Genomic DNA, 19,637 nt, shown 5'->3' on the forward strand with positions numbered 1-19,637 from the left:
GGGGCTGTTTTTGCATTTGTTTGCCTACACAAAGCACACAGGCCTGGCATGTAGTGCTGCAGGACACCTTCCTGCCCAGTTCAAACTTTGCACATAGTCTTTGTAATTCGACACGGATACACTTGTTTTGTGTGTTTCTATTCCTGTGTGGATCATTCATGACAAAGAGAGCAATGCGTTTAAATTTTGTATAAATCAATAAATAATGCATACAGAACTCTAAATGTGATATGATTTAATTATTTGTATATGAGAAGAAAAATGCAAATGAATGGGACAAAAACTGAAGAGGTTATACTGTTTTATTAGGCATTTAGTATGTACAGTCACAGATTTTTTAAAGCAAAATACATATTTTCTTCAAGACACAAAAGCATTTTTTTCCCATTTTGGTCCATGTGATGTAAATGCAAAATGGAAAAGGAAATCTATAAAGAAATTATACATTTTTCATATATGGTGGCACATCCTGTTGCAAATGAGCCATTTGCATTTAACATTTTATGCTCATATTGAAAATCTTCAAAAGGTAACAAAAGAAAGGTATTCTTTTTAATTTTTTTTCATCAAACCATCAGATATCTTAGAATTGAAAATGTTAGAAATCAAGTGCAAAAAATAAGCAACATGAGCAGGCATTCTGTTTTTAGAAATAAATCTTTGTCTAACCGATTGTAGACTGAGACGAGTAGCTTTCAAACTCACACTTCACAGCGCTGATGCTGTCAACGCTCGGCTGACTGTTGACCTGCTGGTGTGTGTTTGACAGAGGGTAGGTTTCAGAGCGAGACATTCGACCTCTTCCGTTTGAGGAGCCAGAGGAACAGTCGATCACCATCCTCATAAACTCTGGAGCAGTGAACCGACGCAGCAGTCTGGTCCCCAGGCCCATGAACCCTGGGGTATGGCTCGGGAACTTCTCCGACTCAATCTCCTCCCTGGGGAAAAGGAGTTTGTTGTGTCGGGACACTGAGCCGAGGCTTCCTCTCTTCTGTTGCCCTCTTCGGCTTAATGTTGCCCTCTCGTTAGCTTCTTCTTTTTCAGATTTGAGTTTCTCTGGGAGGGCTTTCCCAGGCTGAGCCATGCTGTTCAAAAAAGGTTTTGGTGCTGAAGCAATTTTGCTGCCTTCATTTATCAGAGCTGGGGGTTTCCCTTGACATTCAATCTTGTCTATCAGGCATCTGTCATCCTGTAGCGAGGCTCTCTTTAATTTGCTGGCTGACAGCCTCATGTCACGTACATCACCCTGATAGGACTGCTTTCTGCTGCTCAGAAGGTCCAGGTTAAACGATTTTGCCTTTCCCCAGAGAGGAAAAATCTCTTGCTTTTGCTCTGGAAGGCGAACATCTCGACTGATGTCTCTCTGGCTTTGCTCAGGAACAAAGTTCATTAATTTTGACCCCTTTAACTCTCTAATCTGGCAGTTTTGCAGCTGTTTGGCTGTGATGAGAATGCTGTGATCCTCCTCAGTTGGACTTTTCTCTATCTGAGGAGGCAGAACCCAGCTGTTGCAGTGATTATACTCTTGAGACTGACTCCTGGGACACCTGAAGCGACTCCGCAGTCCAGTGCTTTCTCCTGTTTTTGTCTGTCCCTGAAACACATCTGGCAGTTGCTCTTCATCTGTTGATTGCTTGGAAAACCTCTCAAGAACATGCCTCGGAAGCCTATTTGGAAGGCGGCGCTCTACTTCAACAGCTTTTAACTCATCAGCAGGTGGATCATCTCTGCAAACACCCTTTCTGCAAGGAAAATTCAATATCTGGACGCACTGGTTGTGCCCAAAAAAGTTGGCTATTTCTTTAGCTGAGTGTCCAGCATTGTTGGTCCTGTCTAACCCCAGCCCCAGTCTTTTGAAAGCCCTCACCAGGAACTCCAGCACCTGACTATGTCCAGAAAAGGCAGCGTACATGAGGGCACTGTTTCCCCAAGCATCAGTGACATCTGGGTCGGCACTGAACTGCACCAAAAGTTTGATGACGTCCAAGTGACCCACCTCACAGGCATGGCTCAGTGCTGTGCGGCCATCCTCATCCTGACAATTGACATTTGCCCCTTTCTCCAGCAGCAGCTGCGTGAACTTGGTTCTGGTCCCAGGGTCTTGCAGGCATACAGCATACATAAGCGGGGTGCGACTATTCTCAGTTTTTGAGTTGATGATGCGTCCATCCAAGGCATCCAGGATGAAGCGCGCGAGGTGGACTTTACCGCCGTGCATTGCATCTAGGAAGGTTTTGGTACCAGAGCCCTGGCGTAGATCTTTTGGCCTCATCATCTTCCACACACTCACTTGTGGAGAAGAGCCGACAAACTGAGAAGGGACGTCTGTGATGAATTGTCCAACACCTCTTTGTGATGACAGCCAGTGCATTCGCCACAGAGTAAGAGCCAGAGTGGAGCTGCCAGTGTTTTTATACCTCTCTCTCCACATGCCCTCCCAACGTTTCCTTGGCAACAAACGTCTGAGGACCATTATGCAGTGGCAGCATCCATTCAGCCTGAGCACTCTCTGCCTGGAGAGAAATATAAGCTATTTGAACAGAATAATTGCTCAAGGAGAAAAAAAATGACCAGTGTTTTTCATGTCAGGTTTGTAAAATAAAAGGATAACTTTTTATTGTTGTCTGAGGCAAATTACTAAAATCTGTTATTTTATGTAAATAAATAAAAAAAATTAAACCAGCCTGTGAAGTTTAAAAGTTAGGAAAGCAAAAATTGCCTTATCAAAAAAATACACCAAATCATCCACTTTCTCTCTGTGGTTCACTTTAGTCTCAGATCCCTGTGTGATGTTTTTAGACTATAAGGCTCTCTTGCACTCTGAGATTTAAAGGTTTCATAATGGCAATATTTCCTGAAGGATGTTTTCATTATTTATTTATTTATTTATAGCACAGAGATGCAGAAATGTAGCAAGGATAAACTAGTGTGAAAACCTTCCAGGCTTGCAAGAAAACAAATGTGACTTACATTTCAATATTGTAATGGACTTGCTGAAAAGATGTTTGACATCTGATGGCTTTCTTTAAAGAAATCCCTGAAAGCATCTGTTAAACTTGGTTGTTGTTTAGCCTGAGACAAACCTCTTGTTGCTTTCATAATATATCTGATGTCCTTGTTTGGTGCTTTTCACACCTACTGGTATGAATGATAAAGATGTGCAAATGATGACAAAAAATTCTCTTGATTTTTGAAAACTCTTAAATGAAGTGAATTAAGTTAAATCGAATGAATTTTTTAGGCGGCTAGTCGGAGCTGTGGCTGCAAAGTTGTCGTGGCGGCAACCCTCGAAAACACTGGTGGACAGCACCAGTGAGGGAAGCTATCAACCTGAAGAAGGAGTCCCATCGGGCTTTATTACCCTGTGAGACTCCAGAAGCTTGGCTGGTCACTGAGGCAAAAACTGGTTCACGGTAAGAGTTCGGAGAGGCCATTGAGAAAGACTTCCATACAGCTATTTATGGAGCATTGCAGTACCATCACTATTTATAGTGATGGTACTGCAATTTATATAGTGGGGGTGGTGTGTTGCTGACCTCGACTCGGGACGTCGTGTGTTAGTGGGCTGAGTACTTTGGTGACCTCCTTAATTCCACTAACACATCTTCCATTGAGGAAGCAGAGCCTGGGGGCTCTGGGTTGGGTTCTCCCATCTCTGATGCTGAGGTCACCGACATGGTTAAAAACCTCCTCTGGGGCAAGGCCCCAGGGGTGGAGGAGATTCGCCTTGAGTACCTTAAGGCTCTGTATGTTGTGGGGTTGTGTTGGTTAACGCGACTTTGCACCATTGCGTGGACATCAGGGGCAGTTCCCCTTCATTGGCAGACTGGGGTGGTGGTCCCCCTATTTAAAAAGGGGACCAGAGGGTGTGTTCCAACTACAGAGGAATCACACTCTTAAGGTTCCCTGGTAAGGTCTATTCCAGGGTTCAGGAAAGTAGAGTCTGTCGGATAGTTGAATCTTGAGTTTGCCATACCAGTCTAAATGTGTTTTGTGGATCTGGAGAAGGCGTGTGACGGTGTCCCTCGGGGGGTCCTGTGGGGGGTACTCCAGGAGTATGGAGTACCACGCCCTTTAATAGGGGCTGTTAGGTCTCTGTATGACCGGTGTCAGAACCTGGTCTGCATTGCCGGCAGTAAGTTGTACTCTTTTCCGGTGAGGGTTGGACTCCAGCAAGGTTGTCCTTTGTCAACGATTCTGTTCATAGCTTTTATGGATAGAATTTCTAGGTGCAGCCAAGGTGTTGAGGGGATCTGTTTTGGTGACCTTAGGATCACGTCCCTGTTTTTTGCAGATGATGAGGTTCTATTGGCCTCATCAGGGTGTGATCTACAGCTCTGACTGAGTACCCAGGACACGCTGGTGGGACTACGCTTCTCAGCTAGCCCAGGAGCACCTTGGGGTTCCCCCGGAGGAGCTGGCTGGGGAGAGGGACATCTGGGCCTCCCTACTGAAGCTGCTACCCCCGCGACCCGACCCCGGATAAGCGGAAGAAGATGGATGGATGAATCTTTTATACTTTTTAAGAATAAACTTACACTGCAATTTTTTTTTCTAAATGTGACCTTTTTTTTTTTTTAACAGACTTACTTTTGTTATTTAGTGAAAACTAACTCTGTAAAGTAAGTTAAGCAGGAAAGCAAGTTGTTATCTTAATTAAAAAATATCTTCTAAAAGATCTTCCCACTCCATCAAGTGTTTTAAAATTAGCTTTAGATGCAAATGCTGCAGTCAGAACTGCACATCATCTCTACATCCTTACCAGAAGTCCAAATAAGTATGGAGGCGGTGTTTTTTCTTATCGTCCCAACCCAACCCTTATTATCCTCAACAGGTCACTATTCAAAAAGGCCAGGAATCCAACCGAAGACCTTCTTGATGCAAGGCGAGGCAACAGTAATAGTGCCACTGTGCACTCAATATGAACAAACTTTCCAAAAATATGTTCATTTATTTAATGTTATTTATGTTTCTTTCAGCTGCATTCTGTTGTACCCAATGGAAGAAATAATCAATAATGTGCACTGAGGCAGAGTTTCTGCCTCTTTTTACAGGACAACTCCAACTTTCAGTGTCTGGCAGCAATTCAATTTTACGGGCAGTTTCAATGTGCAATAACAAAGTGCAAAACTATTGATTCAAAATCTGATCTGCCCAGATTTTGGTGCTAATAAGAGGGTTGTATGTGAATAACAAATGTAGCAAGTCCCAGTGTCTATTGCCTGTTTTAATGCCTGTGTTTTGCTCCTCATCTCTTTTTGTAGGTTTGTTACTTTCTCCTCAACATAATCTTTCGATTTACCATGCTGCTACAGAGTATTTGTAGACATCTTGGTCCAGGTTTTTTTACTCTGCTACCCTAAATGCAATCTTTAAGAAAACAGTGCTAATTAGAGTCCTCCTGCTTGTAATCTAAAGTATAAACCCAACAGTTTTTTGAAGGCCCTGGTATGTTTGAGAACATAAGTGAACAAACAGCATTAGCATATACATAAGCTAATGCTGGCTTGGCTCAGCGTGTGCAAAGAAAGTTTAGATAAACATATAATACTCTCCTTGAAACATAGTTGAGGCAGCATAATGGTGTGGGGATGCTTTCCTTTGCAGATACAGTGAAGCTGGTCAGAGCTGACTGACCTTCAATCTGTTGAACTTCAGTCACATATCATCTCCTTTCTCCAAAAAGTTCAAATGTTCCAGAATATTACTGTGATAAATGACATACTAAAATGTCAATATATTCACAAACAGCAGTATTTACATTTCAGTGAGATGGTGCTGATGACATAAGCCTCTCTTTGCCTCCTACACAGAGGGGTTTCATTGGAACACGCTGCTCATTTCAACACATTACCGATGATGGAACCATTAAAACCTTCCACGTTTGTGGTCAAAGAATTACAAATGAAAGCATGCAACATTACCCTTTCCCTCTATATACTTCAAAAATACGAGCCATAATCTAAAACAAACAATAGTAAAACCTACACCTTGAAAAAGAAGGAACTTTTTGTAAGTTGTTCACACTCATCTTATGGAAGCTGTGTAAAAGACAAACATACACAGTATCTGCTTGGATTGCAGGCATCCTCAGTCAGGCTTCAAGCTGTGCTTGCGTTATTGTGTAAGATGCAGCACTTTTTGCTCCTTCCTATTATCTGTATGCGAAGTTCCATTTTCTGATAGGATCTGGTAGTTCCAGTAACAGAACGTCAAGATCTGCAAACAGTTGTTAAAGAGCTACTTCAATGCTCAGTGTCCTGTTAAATCAAGCTTAACACTGCACTCTTGACGAATGGAGATTAGACTGTTCTATAACTTTGGATTTAGGGTTAGAGCAGAATTTGTTTAAATCTCCATTTAAAAAAAATAGCTGGAGGAAGATTAACTTTTTAGCAAACATAAGCATATATTTATCGACAGTAGGGATGGTTATCTAATCCTGATCACTTAGCCTTTTATGCTTTGGACATGTACCCTAATTTAGGTTGCTTTACCTTACAGCTGTTAATAGCGAGGAAATGGTGTAAATGACAGGATATAAACTATTCATTTTCAAGTACAGCTCAAAAAAATCAGAATTGTGTTAAACTGTCCAATGTAATACAATAGTAGTGAATATAAATGGGTTGAACAAATCAAGTCTTCAATTTTGTTGGCTTTAAAAAAAATGTCACTTATGTCTATTAGCGGTGGTTTATTAAAAACAAAATAAACTCTTTTTTTTTTTGATTGTTTAAGTTTTGATTGCTACTTTGTTTTTGTTTTCCTTTTGTATGTGCTTTATTTATTTATTTAATTTTTTTTATTTGCTTGAACTGCTGGTTACCTTCCTGAAACTTGCTGGTTACCATTTTGGAACTTACTAGGTAATTACTTAAAACTCACTTGGAATTGTTTAGCTGCAAAACTGCCTGGAAATTAAATGTTTTAACACCTGTTTGTTTGGAGCCATTTCTCCATCCAGTTGTTTAAATTGGAGTACTTTGGGCATCTGAGTTAGAGGGCTCCTCAGTGCTCCTAAATAGAGATTTTTTTTTTTTTTTTTATGTTAAACTAGGAGAAAGCCCAAAGGCAAAAAAACAGACTTGTTGGAGGACCTACATGTATAATATTTCTGGCCTGGCAAGACCTTGAAATCCTCTATAAAATTAGCCTACCACTAATTGCAACTTATTTAAAATCATCCAGCAGGTATTACAAGCAACTTATTCTCTCCTTCAAGTGTAATGTTTAACTGGTCCATGACGGCAACTTACAACAAATGAATGACATGTGGATGAAATATGCAAACTGTGAATGAGGGTGTGCCATGAAACTTCATAATTGAACAGATGCATGCAATAAAACAGAGATGCCGTGGTAAATACCTGATCTCCCATTCACTGCCAGCCCAGCCAGTGCCGAACCCACTCTGAATCCGTGATTAGAAATTAAAGCCTGAGTCAATTAAGGTGTTATCCTCAGCTCTAAATGTCTTGATTAGCCACCGGGGAGACTGCTGTCTCATAGCTGCGCTGGCGACAATAGGTTCATTACAAAATATGTTGAAATGGAAACTCAGCATTTGCTGATGCAACTTTGAAAGTAACAATTGGGATTAAATTAGTGTGAGGCATACAGAAGGAAACTTGAGTTCAAAGTCAATAACAACCAAGTTTAGTTGCTAAAAATGTTTTGTTACCAGTGAATCAACATGCCCTCTGTCTCCAGGGTCATCCTCATCCTAACTGAAAACAGCTTCTAATGATGTCAACTGAGTTGGACTGTCACAAACAGGATGCCGCATTTCTGTTTCCATTCTCTGAACCTATTTGTTTTGAGGAGTATCCTTTGAGTTAAACTGCAGTTACTTTCTCGGAACATGTTATTGTTGAGAACCCAAACAAAATGCAGTGAGACGTTTGTGTCCTCATGCTCTGTAAGTCAGGTAGCTCTGTGTTTGGATCCGTCGGGGATAAAAATCTCCTGCTGGGAAGAAAAGCACTGAAATTATGAATTCGCATTCAACCAGAACAATAATGTGTCTGTGTGTCCGCACAATTCCTCTAATGCCCTTTTGATTTGATACAAGGACACAGCAGTCTTGAGTGAATAGAGATTTCACATACTATCTGTTCCTGGAAAGAGGCAGCAGCTGGCCTGCTGTCACTGTGTAACCATGGTGCGAGGATCACCTCTAAAGTTGACACGAGGTCATTGTTTAGAACAAACAAACACTACTTTAATCTGAAAACATAAGCTTTGAAATGCATTAAAAATCTAAAAGCTTTCTTCAAAATTGATAATAGGTTAAATGAATATATAAATATTGTAGGATTTTTTTTTTTTTTTTTACATTTTAGATGCATTACATAAGAAAAAACAACCAGAGAGAGACAAGGACAGAGGAGGACAATTATAGAGATTTAACACTGAAGCAAGTGAAGGAGGTGACAAGAAGCAATCAACAGGGCTACTGATATGCTATTGGGCTTGAGGCCGACCCCTGACTATCTTTGTACCCCTCCACTCTCATCAATTATTGCACTGAATCGTGTTTGCCTGGCTGCCTCATCCAGATGGTAAACAGCAGGCTACTCTTTCAGCCTTTCAGCTTCGAGGTCTTTAATATCAGCCCTCAAGCAGACATAGCAGACAACTGTAAATTAACACTAACCAAGCATGTTTTGTTGAAAAGACAACTTGATAATAGAAATCGGGGCAAGATTTTGCATAAAGAAGGCTTGTTTTGCCTAAAGTTAAGTTATTTTATAGCAGATTTCACATAATTATCTCATATCATCAGAATCTATTGAAATGCAGAATAATGATCCTAAATGCATGACTATGTTTTAATTGGATAAACTTTTAAAGACCATCCAATTTTAATAGGACTGTCCACTGATCTGCTGCAATGTTTGTTCCAAGTAAACCAATTCCTTGTTGACATACTTGAAAAATCCATAGCTACAAATTTCTGTAAAACGTCAGAATATATTCCAACATGTTCTATATTATTAATGTGACTGTTTCTGCCTGAACTCAATTAAAAGTGATATTTTATCAGCAGTCTCTTTCATCCAATGATTTGTCTGAAGAAAAGGGTTTTTTAGGCCATCCTTAATTTTGTTTAGTAAAAAACAGGAAGTTTATTAGCAGAGCTGATATTCTCAGACTGTCTCACCTCAAACACACCATTATTTCTTATTAAGTACATGCCTATCATATCTAAGTATAGCAAGGGACTCAGCCAACACAAAATCTCTGTAGATGTAAGGAACCTTAAATGGTTAGGGGAAATTATAGGTATATGGCAGGTTCAGAACATAAGGAGAGGCGGAAGGACAGTTAGGTTTAACAAAATGCTTATTTGAGAGGTAATGAGCAACTGGGCAGAGCTGGGCAGGTGAATGATATGAGTAATTAGACCAATCATCAGCGCCAGGATCATGTAAGACATTTTCAATCAAAAAGATTTTTCAAACATTGCTAATCAAATTATGCTGTGATTTTATTAAAACTGGCTGCACAGAATGCAGCTGTATGGCTACCTGTAAGTGTATCTAATGTGAAATTGCAAACATTTTTATAAAGGTAACTCATATTCCATCTGGGAATATGAGTTATATGGGAATATTAATGTTATCTCAATGCCCCTTACAAGTCAAACGAGATTGATTCAAAACCCTCAAAACCCTTAAACCATTACAGTTCCATACTCTTGTATTAGATGCTAGTCGCAGCAAAAATACAATAAAATTTATGATTAGTTAGAAACAATGCCTGCTGAGAACAAGTTATAATGAAGCCCTGCTGATTGCATCAATCACATTTCATAACAGATATTAGAGAAAATGTTATCAGGAAATTGAATTCTGATCAGCAAAAAAAAAAAATCCTTAAGTATTGGATTAGCTATCTGCTTTATGTACATTTTTGTTTTTGGCAATCTTTTTTTCTTTCAGCTTTAGATAAAATCTATCTAAACATCAACTTTTTTCATTCCAGGTCAAATTAAAGAAATAACCATCTGCTTTCTCCCAGAAATATCCAAGCTATCTTGACAACCGCCTGGATGTGAGCTTAATTTATCATCAAACAGCTCACTCAAATGATATATTCCTACTATAGCGTCCTGCAGTGGAAAGGTGTAGGTCTAAATGTTAAAAGTCAATCCTTATTCACAAAACTTTCATAAATTTTACCTCAGAGCCACTTGTAGCTCCCTTTAATCTCTCAGGTCTGATGGAAACTCCTTCCCTGCAGTGATGAGGAAAAGATGAAGCGCAGCAGAGTTTCCTTTCCATCTACTGCCTGACAAGAGCTATTTGTGGCTTCCCAGGGCCGCTAGCAATCTGACAGCTCAATAAATTGTACAAATGGACAACCAATGTATTTGCTTCATGTCAACAATGAGCAGAGACGGGCAACACTCAGGCGCACCTGGAGTAAATGTATTCAGCGGCGTCAGAGCGGAAGCAGCAAACAACAGCTCCGGTCGTTTCAAAGTGGAGGACATAATGAAAAACAACTGCATGGGGACTTTAAGACAACATTCAATGCCAAGTTTCACCCAAAATGGAAGCTCTAATATGAACATAGTGATTTTTTTTTCAGTCCATTATTTATCCCCCACATGTTAAACAAATTCGGACAATTAATCTGTGGTGCTTTAATTTTCTCTTCTACTCTTTTCAACTATTCGATGGCCATAAAGACAACCATACAGCCAGATAAACACAAGAGAAATAGTATATCATGTAGAGTTCATATATAAGACACAAATGTTTTGTAAATGGCAGCCCATTCTACAGCTGCCTAGAGGAATTTACTTCTTCTTAGATGACCTAATGGCCCAGAGGCCATCTCTGTTCTCACTCTCCCACGTGCCCAGCCAGTCACGCTGCTTACTGAGCAGAGAAACAACAAAAAGTGTCATTTTTTTTAAATAGGCTCTCAATATGAATGTCTTTTCTGTAAAATGAGCCACTTGGTGACTCAACTGCCTTAAGTGGTTGAAATGAAATGCACGTCGTCTTGACATGGTGGGTGTAGAACCTTAGCTGCTGTGATGCAGAGCATAAAATATATATATATGCAGGGTTGTTATATAAATCTAATCTCAATACAAAGTTTCCACCTCAAAGAGGTTTTGTATCGCATTTTCAAAGAAGCTGTATTTAATCATTTATTTATATTTTTCACTTTTATCATTATTGTTCTTGTAAATTAAGCATATAAAAACAGATGTTACAATATCACTTAGGAAAATGTCTAACCTTAAGTTAGTAGTATTTTTGGAATATGTACCTCTTCATGTCCTTGCTAAGAGGAAAGAGTAGATTGAGGCATCTGACATATAACACTTGAGCGAGTAGACAACTGTCTTTTAAAGAAATACTTTGTGTATTTTTGGCCTAGCAATTTCATTTTTGATGTAATAGGAATGCTCCTTGCTTCCCGTTCTTGTTCTTTTGTTAAACCAAACATTTCAAAGTTCCACTCAGCTCTTAAGTGGAGAAAGCTTGTACTCTTATGATTCAAGTAGAACTTATGGACATGCAAGGATAAAAAAAACCTTGCACAAAATGTGTAAATTCTTTTCAGTAAGTATTTCCTTGATAACCAATTCTCATCAGATGCTATCAGAGCTGTAAAACTGAATAAACTCCATCTGCAGGTGTATTCCAGACCTTCCAGACAGACAGGAAACAGCATGTCAAGCTGGGAAAACAGTTCTTTTCCAGGACCATCGGCGCTGCCTGTGTTTAGTCTCCTACACCAGTGCATGGGGTACGTGAAAATATTTTATTTCTCTGGTAGTAAAATAAAATAGGGCTCTGACCTTTTTTTTTTTGTCAGGATCCAATTGACAAATTCCACAAGCTTTTATCAACAAAAAAGTAAGTTTTTCTTATATGTTTAAGTTCACCTGCAGCTGTGAAACACATAAAAACCAAGCAGAGGAACAGACTAGATGTATAGAACAGCCTGGTATCAGCTCATCAAAGCAGCTAATGTGTCCTGATGAAAACAAGTGAAACAAATTAAGTCAATCTGACTATAAATTTTTTTTGTATTTTGTATATTTTTTTAACCAATTATCAAGGTTAAATGTGATTATAAGGGAATTATTCAGATGAGCTACCGTTTGATAAATACGGTTTTATAATATAATTTTATTTTGTATTTATTTCGATTCCCTACTACTGTAACTTCCAGGCAATATATATATGTTTTTTGTTTTTCTTTGAGGTGGAAAGAACACAATGATAACAATTAAAAGATTAAGTAAAATAGTCTTTATTTCAGTTATTGTAAGTTCCACGTTTGGACAACCAACACTTTTGATTGAGGGGGTACTCATGGTAAGACAAAATGCCCAAAGGGGTACATGGGTTAAAAAAATGTTGGGAAACACTGCCCAACACCAGTTGCTGCAACTCAAGTCACACCCCTCACCAAGAAAGTAGAACAGAGGATGTACTTTCTGCAGCAGCCTGCCATAAATGCAGCTGTTTTGCCATGTGCCATGATTGTGGTTTTGGACATTGGGAACCAGTGTCCATGTTGGATCTTGACATGATGACCGGAGAAGAGGATGCAGTTTTGGCTCATGGAGCAGCTGTGAGACCTCAACACACTTTTAAGCCAACTTGGACCACAAGGCAATCCCCTCCCAGAGGCGGGACTTGCCACCCCCCTCTGTGTTGAGAGCAGTAAAGGCCACAGCACACAGGATTTTTTTCTCTCTTTTCCATAAAGCTGCCAGGGGGGTCCACATCAGAAGAGGCACCCATCATGGAGATCCAGGAAAAAGACATAGATCTCCAGAATGATCAAGGATAAGTCATGATAGGTGACTTTTCACCTATTTTCAACTGAACTGCTGCAAAACAGACTTTTTGAACACGTTTATCTTGAGTTTCAGAAACTGCAGAGCCAGACTGGAGGAGAACGTCTCCTGAAGATCCCTTGGTGTGAGCCACATGAAAAAGAAAACCCACGTTTCCTCTAAGCCTGCCCTGCAAAGCTGCTGGATGAAAACTCAAGCCTTCGAAACGGACATGGACAAAAATGTTTGCTGGTCTGGCACGATTAGGGACAGAACAAACAATATGTCTTTTGATGATTTTGATAATTTCATGAGTTTACTGATGAGTAAAGACAAATCTAACAGGATGGACTGCATGCTACACTATGCAACAGTAATATGTTTTGAGCTGTTGCTTAGCCAAGCTTTATTTCACTAAGGGTTTAAACATTGATATAACATTAGTGTTCATGCGTTCCTCTTATGCTCATTACATTCCAATTAGCAAATATGACCAAAAGTCATTAAATGGAATCCTCATATTGGTTCGCTGCTAGCTATTTCAAAGAGGGTAAAGAATCATTTAACTAAAGGTTACTGGTTCCTGATTAAGCAAATAATTTAATAAAACATTATTTGGAAAACATTCCAATTGCTCTAAATTAGTGAAAAGCTAATTTGATCATATCCCCTTTGGTTTTAAAACATAAAATCCATCTTAAACTGTAATATGGTTTCCAACCATGTTTCCCTTCCTCTTTGTACTTTGTAGTTTAGTTTAGTTGAGTTTCACTAGTTTTAGTTAAGAGTTTTAAACGGAAATATGTTTATTTGCCACCCCTACCGGGGAGGGAAATAAACGTCTTAAAGTTTTAGAACCTAATATGAATTCCCAGCTGGCCGGGAATAGAACATAATAACAGTTATTCACAACATTAATATGGCGTGACGTCCAACCTGGATGGGCATTGAATATAAATTTATTCAACACAGCCTTAGCTCCAGCTTCCATGAACAACAGATTTTATACTTTGAATCAGTGGCATTTTAGTCTTACCTTTCTTGGAATTAGATATTTTTTGATGCTGGATCTTGGACTTATCTTCATTATTTTCACAACTTCGCTGCAGTTCTTCCTTCCCTATGTCCAGGATGCCTTTTAACCCCTTACATACATACTGTACAAAACGGTGTTATATACTGACAAAATGAGCGAAAACACATTTTAAAACACAAAATAACAAATAATATGATAGCAGGACACTGCAATTTAAAAAAAAAAAACATTATATGTCAGTGGGTTACCTGCATATAGATTTACAAACATGTCAAAGTGACTATGCCCCTTTAAGATAAGCATCCTCATGATTATATAACAAGGGCAGCTGCTATTCTCCGAATACATCTCACATCTCTGTGTTTTAAACTCATGGTTGCACAGATGCTACTAAACCAAGATAGATTAGAGCCATGGAGATATGTTATGCAACAGAACTATTTCAAAATAGTGTAAAAACAACAACTAAACAACCCCCCCACCCACATATAAATCATAAAAAGAGACCCAAGGACAGTGAAATCTTGCTTTTAGAGAGCCTCTCTATCATTGGTTTGAGGTGTGTGGGTGTCATCCCTGTGAATTTAAGTATAACCTCTATAGATGTGATGATTAGCATCTGTGAGAAGGTGAGGGCTCCTCTCACAGCCTCTCATGTGACTGAAAAGATGGTGAGTGCCAGGAGCACTCATTAGCAGCCTGAACATCATGACTGTAATTTAAACATGATTAAATGATAACCCCCCCACCACCACCACCACCCACCCATGAAAACCTCCTAACATGCAAATTAATATTACATCTAAAATTCCTAATGATGTCTTATTTTCTTCCAAGGGACAAAGAACTATCAGCAGACTGATGCACCATGTGACAGCGAAGTCTCAGCAGGTGGTGTTTATGTGGGTGGTGTTGGTGCTTAGTATTCATTCAGGATGGCATCCACTTCAAGCCAGGGCAGATTCTGGATCATGACTGCAGGCCGCGTCATATTCCTCAGGCAGGAAACAGCAATCTTAAATATATAGTTAATACTTCCCATAAGTTACACAATAAAACTCAGAGTTTATCATGTGTGTTGTGTTGCTTAGAGTTGCAGTTGTCTTATTTACTGTATAAATGAGTGTCTTTTTTTCATCGATAATTTTTCATATCTATGATCAAAAAGAAAAGCTGAACACTGACTAATGTTTGAGCTTTTTTTTGTTGCAGATGCATTTAAAACCTTAAACTTTTGTTATATAATGTCATGTTAAAGCTACAAATTGTTTGTTACTTGGATTTTATGAGAAAGACCTGCACAAAGATGCACAAGTGGGGAATTGGATGATAAACAATTTTCAAAATTAACTTGCATGTGTTCAGCACCTTTAGTTAGACCTACATGTTTTTGAAGGTATGTCCCTATTAGGCTTATTATAGTTAATTAAAACTAACAAAAGAACAAAAATTGAAATAGAAAAAAAGACATAATTCAAATGGAAAATCTAAGACTATTGTGTTTATAACTAACAATATATACTACAATTATATAATTACACTTTGTTTTCATGTTCATGTTTCATTTTTAAAAAGCCCTGCAATCTAATGTGAAATGTTTAATGAACAAGACTCAGTAAACATCAGCTGTAACTAAACAAGCTTTTTTTCTTCGAATTGTATCTTTTTTTTTGCTTAAATGCACAATTTTATAAATGCAATACCTACGTCTTAGGTGAATATGTTTCTTAATAATGCACCTAAAAATAGCCAAAGTATTTAAAGAAAACCAAAACTTATACTAGAACTAATAAAAACTAAACTAAAACAAAGCCTTGTTAAAATAAAAATTAATTAAAAGCAACTAAAAAAACAACATAAAAATCAAATATTTCTGTTCTATTCTAAAGACTATTTCATATTAGCTTAATCAGAGAAAAAAATACATACAACTAAATAAAGCTAAACTAGAATGAAATTTCCAAGAAAATTATAACTCTGGTCCCATTTTGCTCATATGACTGATTTTTATTAACATTCTTCTCTGCAATTCAGTCTTATTTCTTTGCTGTTTTTAGATTAATCATTATATTTTTAAATGAGCAAAATATGTGGAGTGTACTGTTGCCTTGCAGCAAGAAGGCTCCGGGTTCAATTCCCAATCCAACGTATTTCTGCATGGAGTTGGCATGTTCTCCCTGTCATGTGGGTTCTCTCTGGGTACTTCAGTTTCCTCCCACAGTCCAAAAACCTGACTGTTAGCTTCATTGGCACCTCTAAATTGTATTTTGGTTTTAGTGTGTGTGTGTGTGTGAGCATGGCTGTGAGTCTCTGTGTTGCCCTGAGACAGTGTGGTGATCTGTCTAGGGTGTACCCCGCCTTACGCCCATAGACTACTGGAGATAGACACCAGCCCCACCACGATCCTGCTGGAATAAGCGGAAGAAATGGGTGGATGAGGTGGTTTCCTCCATTTTTGGACTTCCCTCTAATCTTGAAGCCAACTGTCACCTAATGGTTAAAAATTACTGATCATTTCTCTCCAGCTGGAAAAGGGACGGACTTGTGAGTCTCTGCCTTATGCAAGGCCTGCCTGAGTCATTCAGAGCTGACTGGATTCACACTCTGAACAGTTCATCTGTGCTGCGCATGAGGTGGCAGCACTCGCAAGCACAAGATGTTTTCCCCGTTGATTTGTCCCGGTCCTCCTTTTTAAGAAATGTTTAATTCAGAAGATAGGGGCGACAGAAGAAGAAAAACAGGGATAAAATGGACAGAACTTTTCTGATAGTGAGTCAAAGGGAGAAAAAAAAAGCTCAGCTCAGTAATGAATGCATACATGTGAGTGGAAACAAGTGGCTCTCACTGAGGTAGATGCACTGTTGGCAAAGCTGACATTAAGCTGGAACATGTCTCTGTGTCTGAGAGGTTTTTACCTGTATTCGCTGTAATCCTCCTGCCTTTTACTACAGCACTTGATCCATCACAGATCTCGCATTTGATGGAGAGAAAAATACATTGTAATTAAGTGTTACTGTGAGTCAGAAAAGACATAATGTTCCAAATGTACCTATAAACCTAGAAGCTTGAAGAAGCTGGCAAAAAGAGGCAGACAGAACCTTAACAGTTTAAATGGGCCTCAATGACCAATATATCCTCTCATATTTCTCATTCTCACTGACTGACCCTATGAGTATGGATAGCAGTTATATTTTGCTCAGGTGGGTCGCTGCTTTTGTAGGCATGTGAGCCTGGAAGATCTCTATCTGATTTCCCCTTACCATCTACCTGTAATAAGTATAAAACAATATATTATCTCAAATGTAGTCATGGCTCTTCCTCTTTTGACTAACTTCTATAAAACTGGGAATTACTGAAACCAGACTGGACAGTCATCACCGCCAGTAGGTGTTGTTTCCCCCGCCATGCGGTCAGAATAAAATGCTAATTTGTAAGAATATGAATCATTATTCATATTAAGGAGCTGTTCTCCCTCCTAAGAGATCACAATCTGCATTAGACCTGCAGGGCTTAGAAGGTGCTTTTATTTAAAAGAAAGTTAAACCCTTACTTTTTAAAACAGCGTAGGATTTGCAGTTTGTGTTGTTTTTTTGTTCGTTTTTTTTTTACTGGTTGAGGAGAAATGCAGAGTTTAAAATTTGCATGAAACATATCTCTGTGCAGAGTCAAAAAGTTGACTCTGAAAAGTTCAAAAATACATATATATATATATATATAAAGCAAAACTATTACAACCTTTTCAGTAAAAATACTCTAATTATCTCTTTATCAGTTTGGTCTGAATCCATAAGGAATACAAAAGATTGTAAGAGAGTGTTATGTTAATGTGTTAATATAATGCTGTTTGGACCAACTGATTACTTTACATCAGTAATCAGTACTAACACTTGTCTTTCATTATTCATCTTATCCTCACTTTCTTCGCACAACTTTAAATTCTAAGTAAATAAGTATATACGGTAAGTAAGTGCCTTTTATTTATATAGCTCCTTTCTCAGACAAGCATCACAAAGTGCTGTACAATATGAGGCATAGAATACAAAGTACCGCAATATAAAATACATATAGGAAAAATACATACAATCATAGCATGAGGCATAAAATACAAAACAGCACCATGCAAAATACATGTAGACAAAATAAGTACAATCACAGCAGCCATTGATAAAATGAGTCTAAAATGTTTGATTAAAAAAGAATATTTTTAGTTTGTTTTTGTTTTTTAAATCATCCATGGAGTTCATCAAGTGCAGGTAAAGTGATGGTGCATTCCTTAGTCTGGGTGCGACAGCTTGGAAGGACCTATCACTTCTCGGGTTCAAGGGACCATTAAAAAATTATTTTCAGCAGATCTCAGACTGCGAGCAGAAAAGTGAGGCTGAATCAAGCAGCCCGTCCATGCAGGGCTCCAAAGGTCAGGACCTGAATTTCAAAGTTTATGCAGTATTCAATGGGAACCCAGTGTAGAAAAGTGAGTAGAAAATGTGTAGAACATTCTAATAATTTTCCCGAATGCCATGAGTCACTGTTGACTAACTGATGAACAGTTCAATTGCCTTTCTAAGTAAAAAACCTGCAAGATTATTTATTTTTGCCCTGCTTGTATACGGCGACAATGAAGCTGACAGTATGCAGGCATAATATTTGTGAAGGTCGAGAAAAGGGGAATTAGGAGGTTGTTTTGTTTAATTATGATGTTTTTGCAGACTGTGTTTTTTTTAACAATCCTTGAATGTTAACATTTTTTCACAGTACAGGCTGGGAAAAGTCTCTTGTATTTTGTGTAAGATGTGTACAAATTATTTTTCCAGCAGGTGCAGAAAACCTGGAGAGAGAAATAAAATAAAATTGGCTGAGAGCAGCCAAAGAGATTGGTTGGAAATGGAGCACAAACTGAACTTTGATAATAGGCTTAGTATAAGTACTGACTGAAAAGATTTATAACTGGACAGGGATCCCAACCATTGATTAGTACACCAGAGTGATGGTATCAAACTGCAGCAAGGGATTTATTGAAGCGTGAGAAGGGGCCTAAATGTGTGAGTGAGTGTTTGTTTGGGTTGATATGAGCTCTTGGTGACCTCACTGAGCCATAGTGTTTTAAGATGGTGAGCTCACTTTTTTTTGTTTCTGCCTGAAAGCTTAAGGACAACTTTGGGAGCTGAAGTTATGTTTTCATTTTTCTGTGGTTCTGATATGACCCATAAGGTACATTTGATTATATGGGTGTGAAGATCATGGATTTCTTTGGAGTGAAACTGAGCACCCTTTGAGAGCCAAATCCGGTTCCTACCTTTTGGACGGATCTGAGTGAAAACGTTTGTTGTCTTACATGTTTGTCTTCTTTGTTTGTTTATTAACATCTTAGGCTTTAAGAAAGACATATATCATAATATTGTTAAAATTATTTGAAGAAGTAAATTACACTAAAGATGGAAAATATGTGAAAATAAACAATGGACCTTTTTGGAGAGACATTGGACACTTTCTTTCTTGAGCCACAGGAAGGATTACACTACAGCAGGGACAGAGACCAATTATACACCTGAACTTCATAAGGAGGGATGGGGTGCAGCTGCTGATATGCAGACATTAAGGAGGATAACCTGATGTCCTTTTTCTTACAATATGGGGAGGCACAGAAAGGGGCTTTGGCAATGATGGGGTGATGGAAGGTCATCCATTGTTGGACAGAACCCGTATGCGAAAGATAAGTTAACTGACACACCAGATTTCTTATACACGATGAAATTAGCGACTTACCAAAAACAGATGGATTCTTGT

General features: G+C 38.6%; 1 protein-coding gene across 1 annotated transcript; it reads right to left on the reverse strand.

The window, feature by feature from the left end:
* Positions 1 to 59: 59 nt before the first annotated feature.
* ankrd63 (ankyrin repeat domain 63) lies at positions 60 to 2,368 on the reverse strand. Its single transcript, XM_015389949.1, has one exon. The coding sequence runs from the start codon at positions 2,273 to 2,275 to the stop codon at positions 665 to 667; it is 1,611 nt and encodes a 536-aa protein (XP_015245435.1). The 5' UTR covers positions 2,276 to 2,368; the 3' UTR covers positions 60 to 664.
* Positions 2,369 to 19,637: the final 17,269 nt, after the last annotated feature.

This window comes from Cyprinodon variegatus, unplaced genomic scaffold, assembly GCF_000732505.1.
Source record: "Cyprinodon variegatus isolate N-32 unplaced genomic scaffold, C_variegatus-1.0 Scaffold480, whole genome shotgun sequence".
Classification (NCBI taxonomy): Eukaryota; Metazoa; Chordata; class Actinopteri; order Cyprinodontiformes; family Cyprinodontidae; genus Cyprinodon; species Cyprinodon variegatus.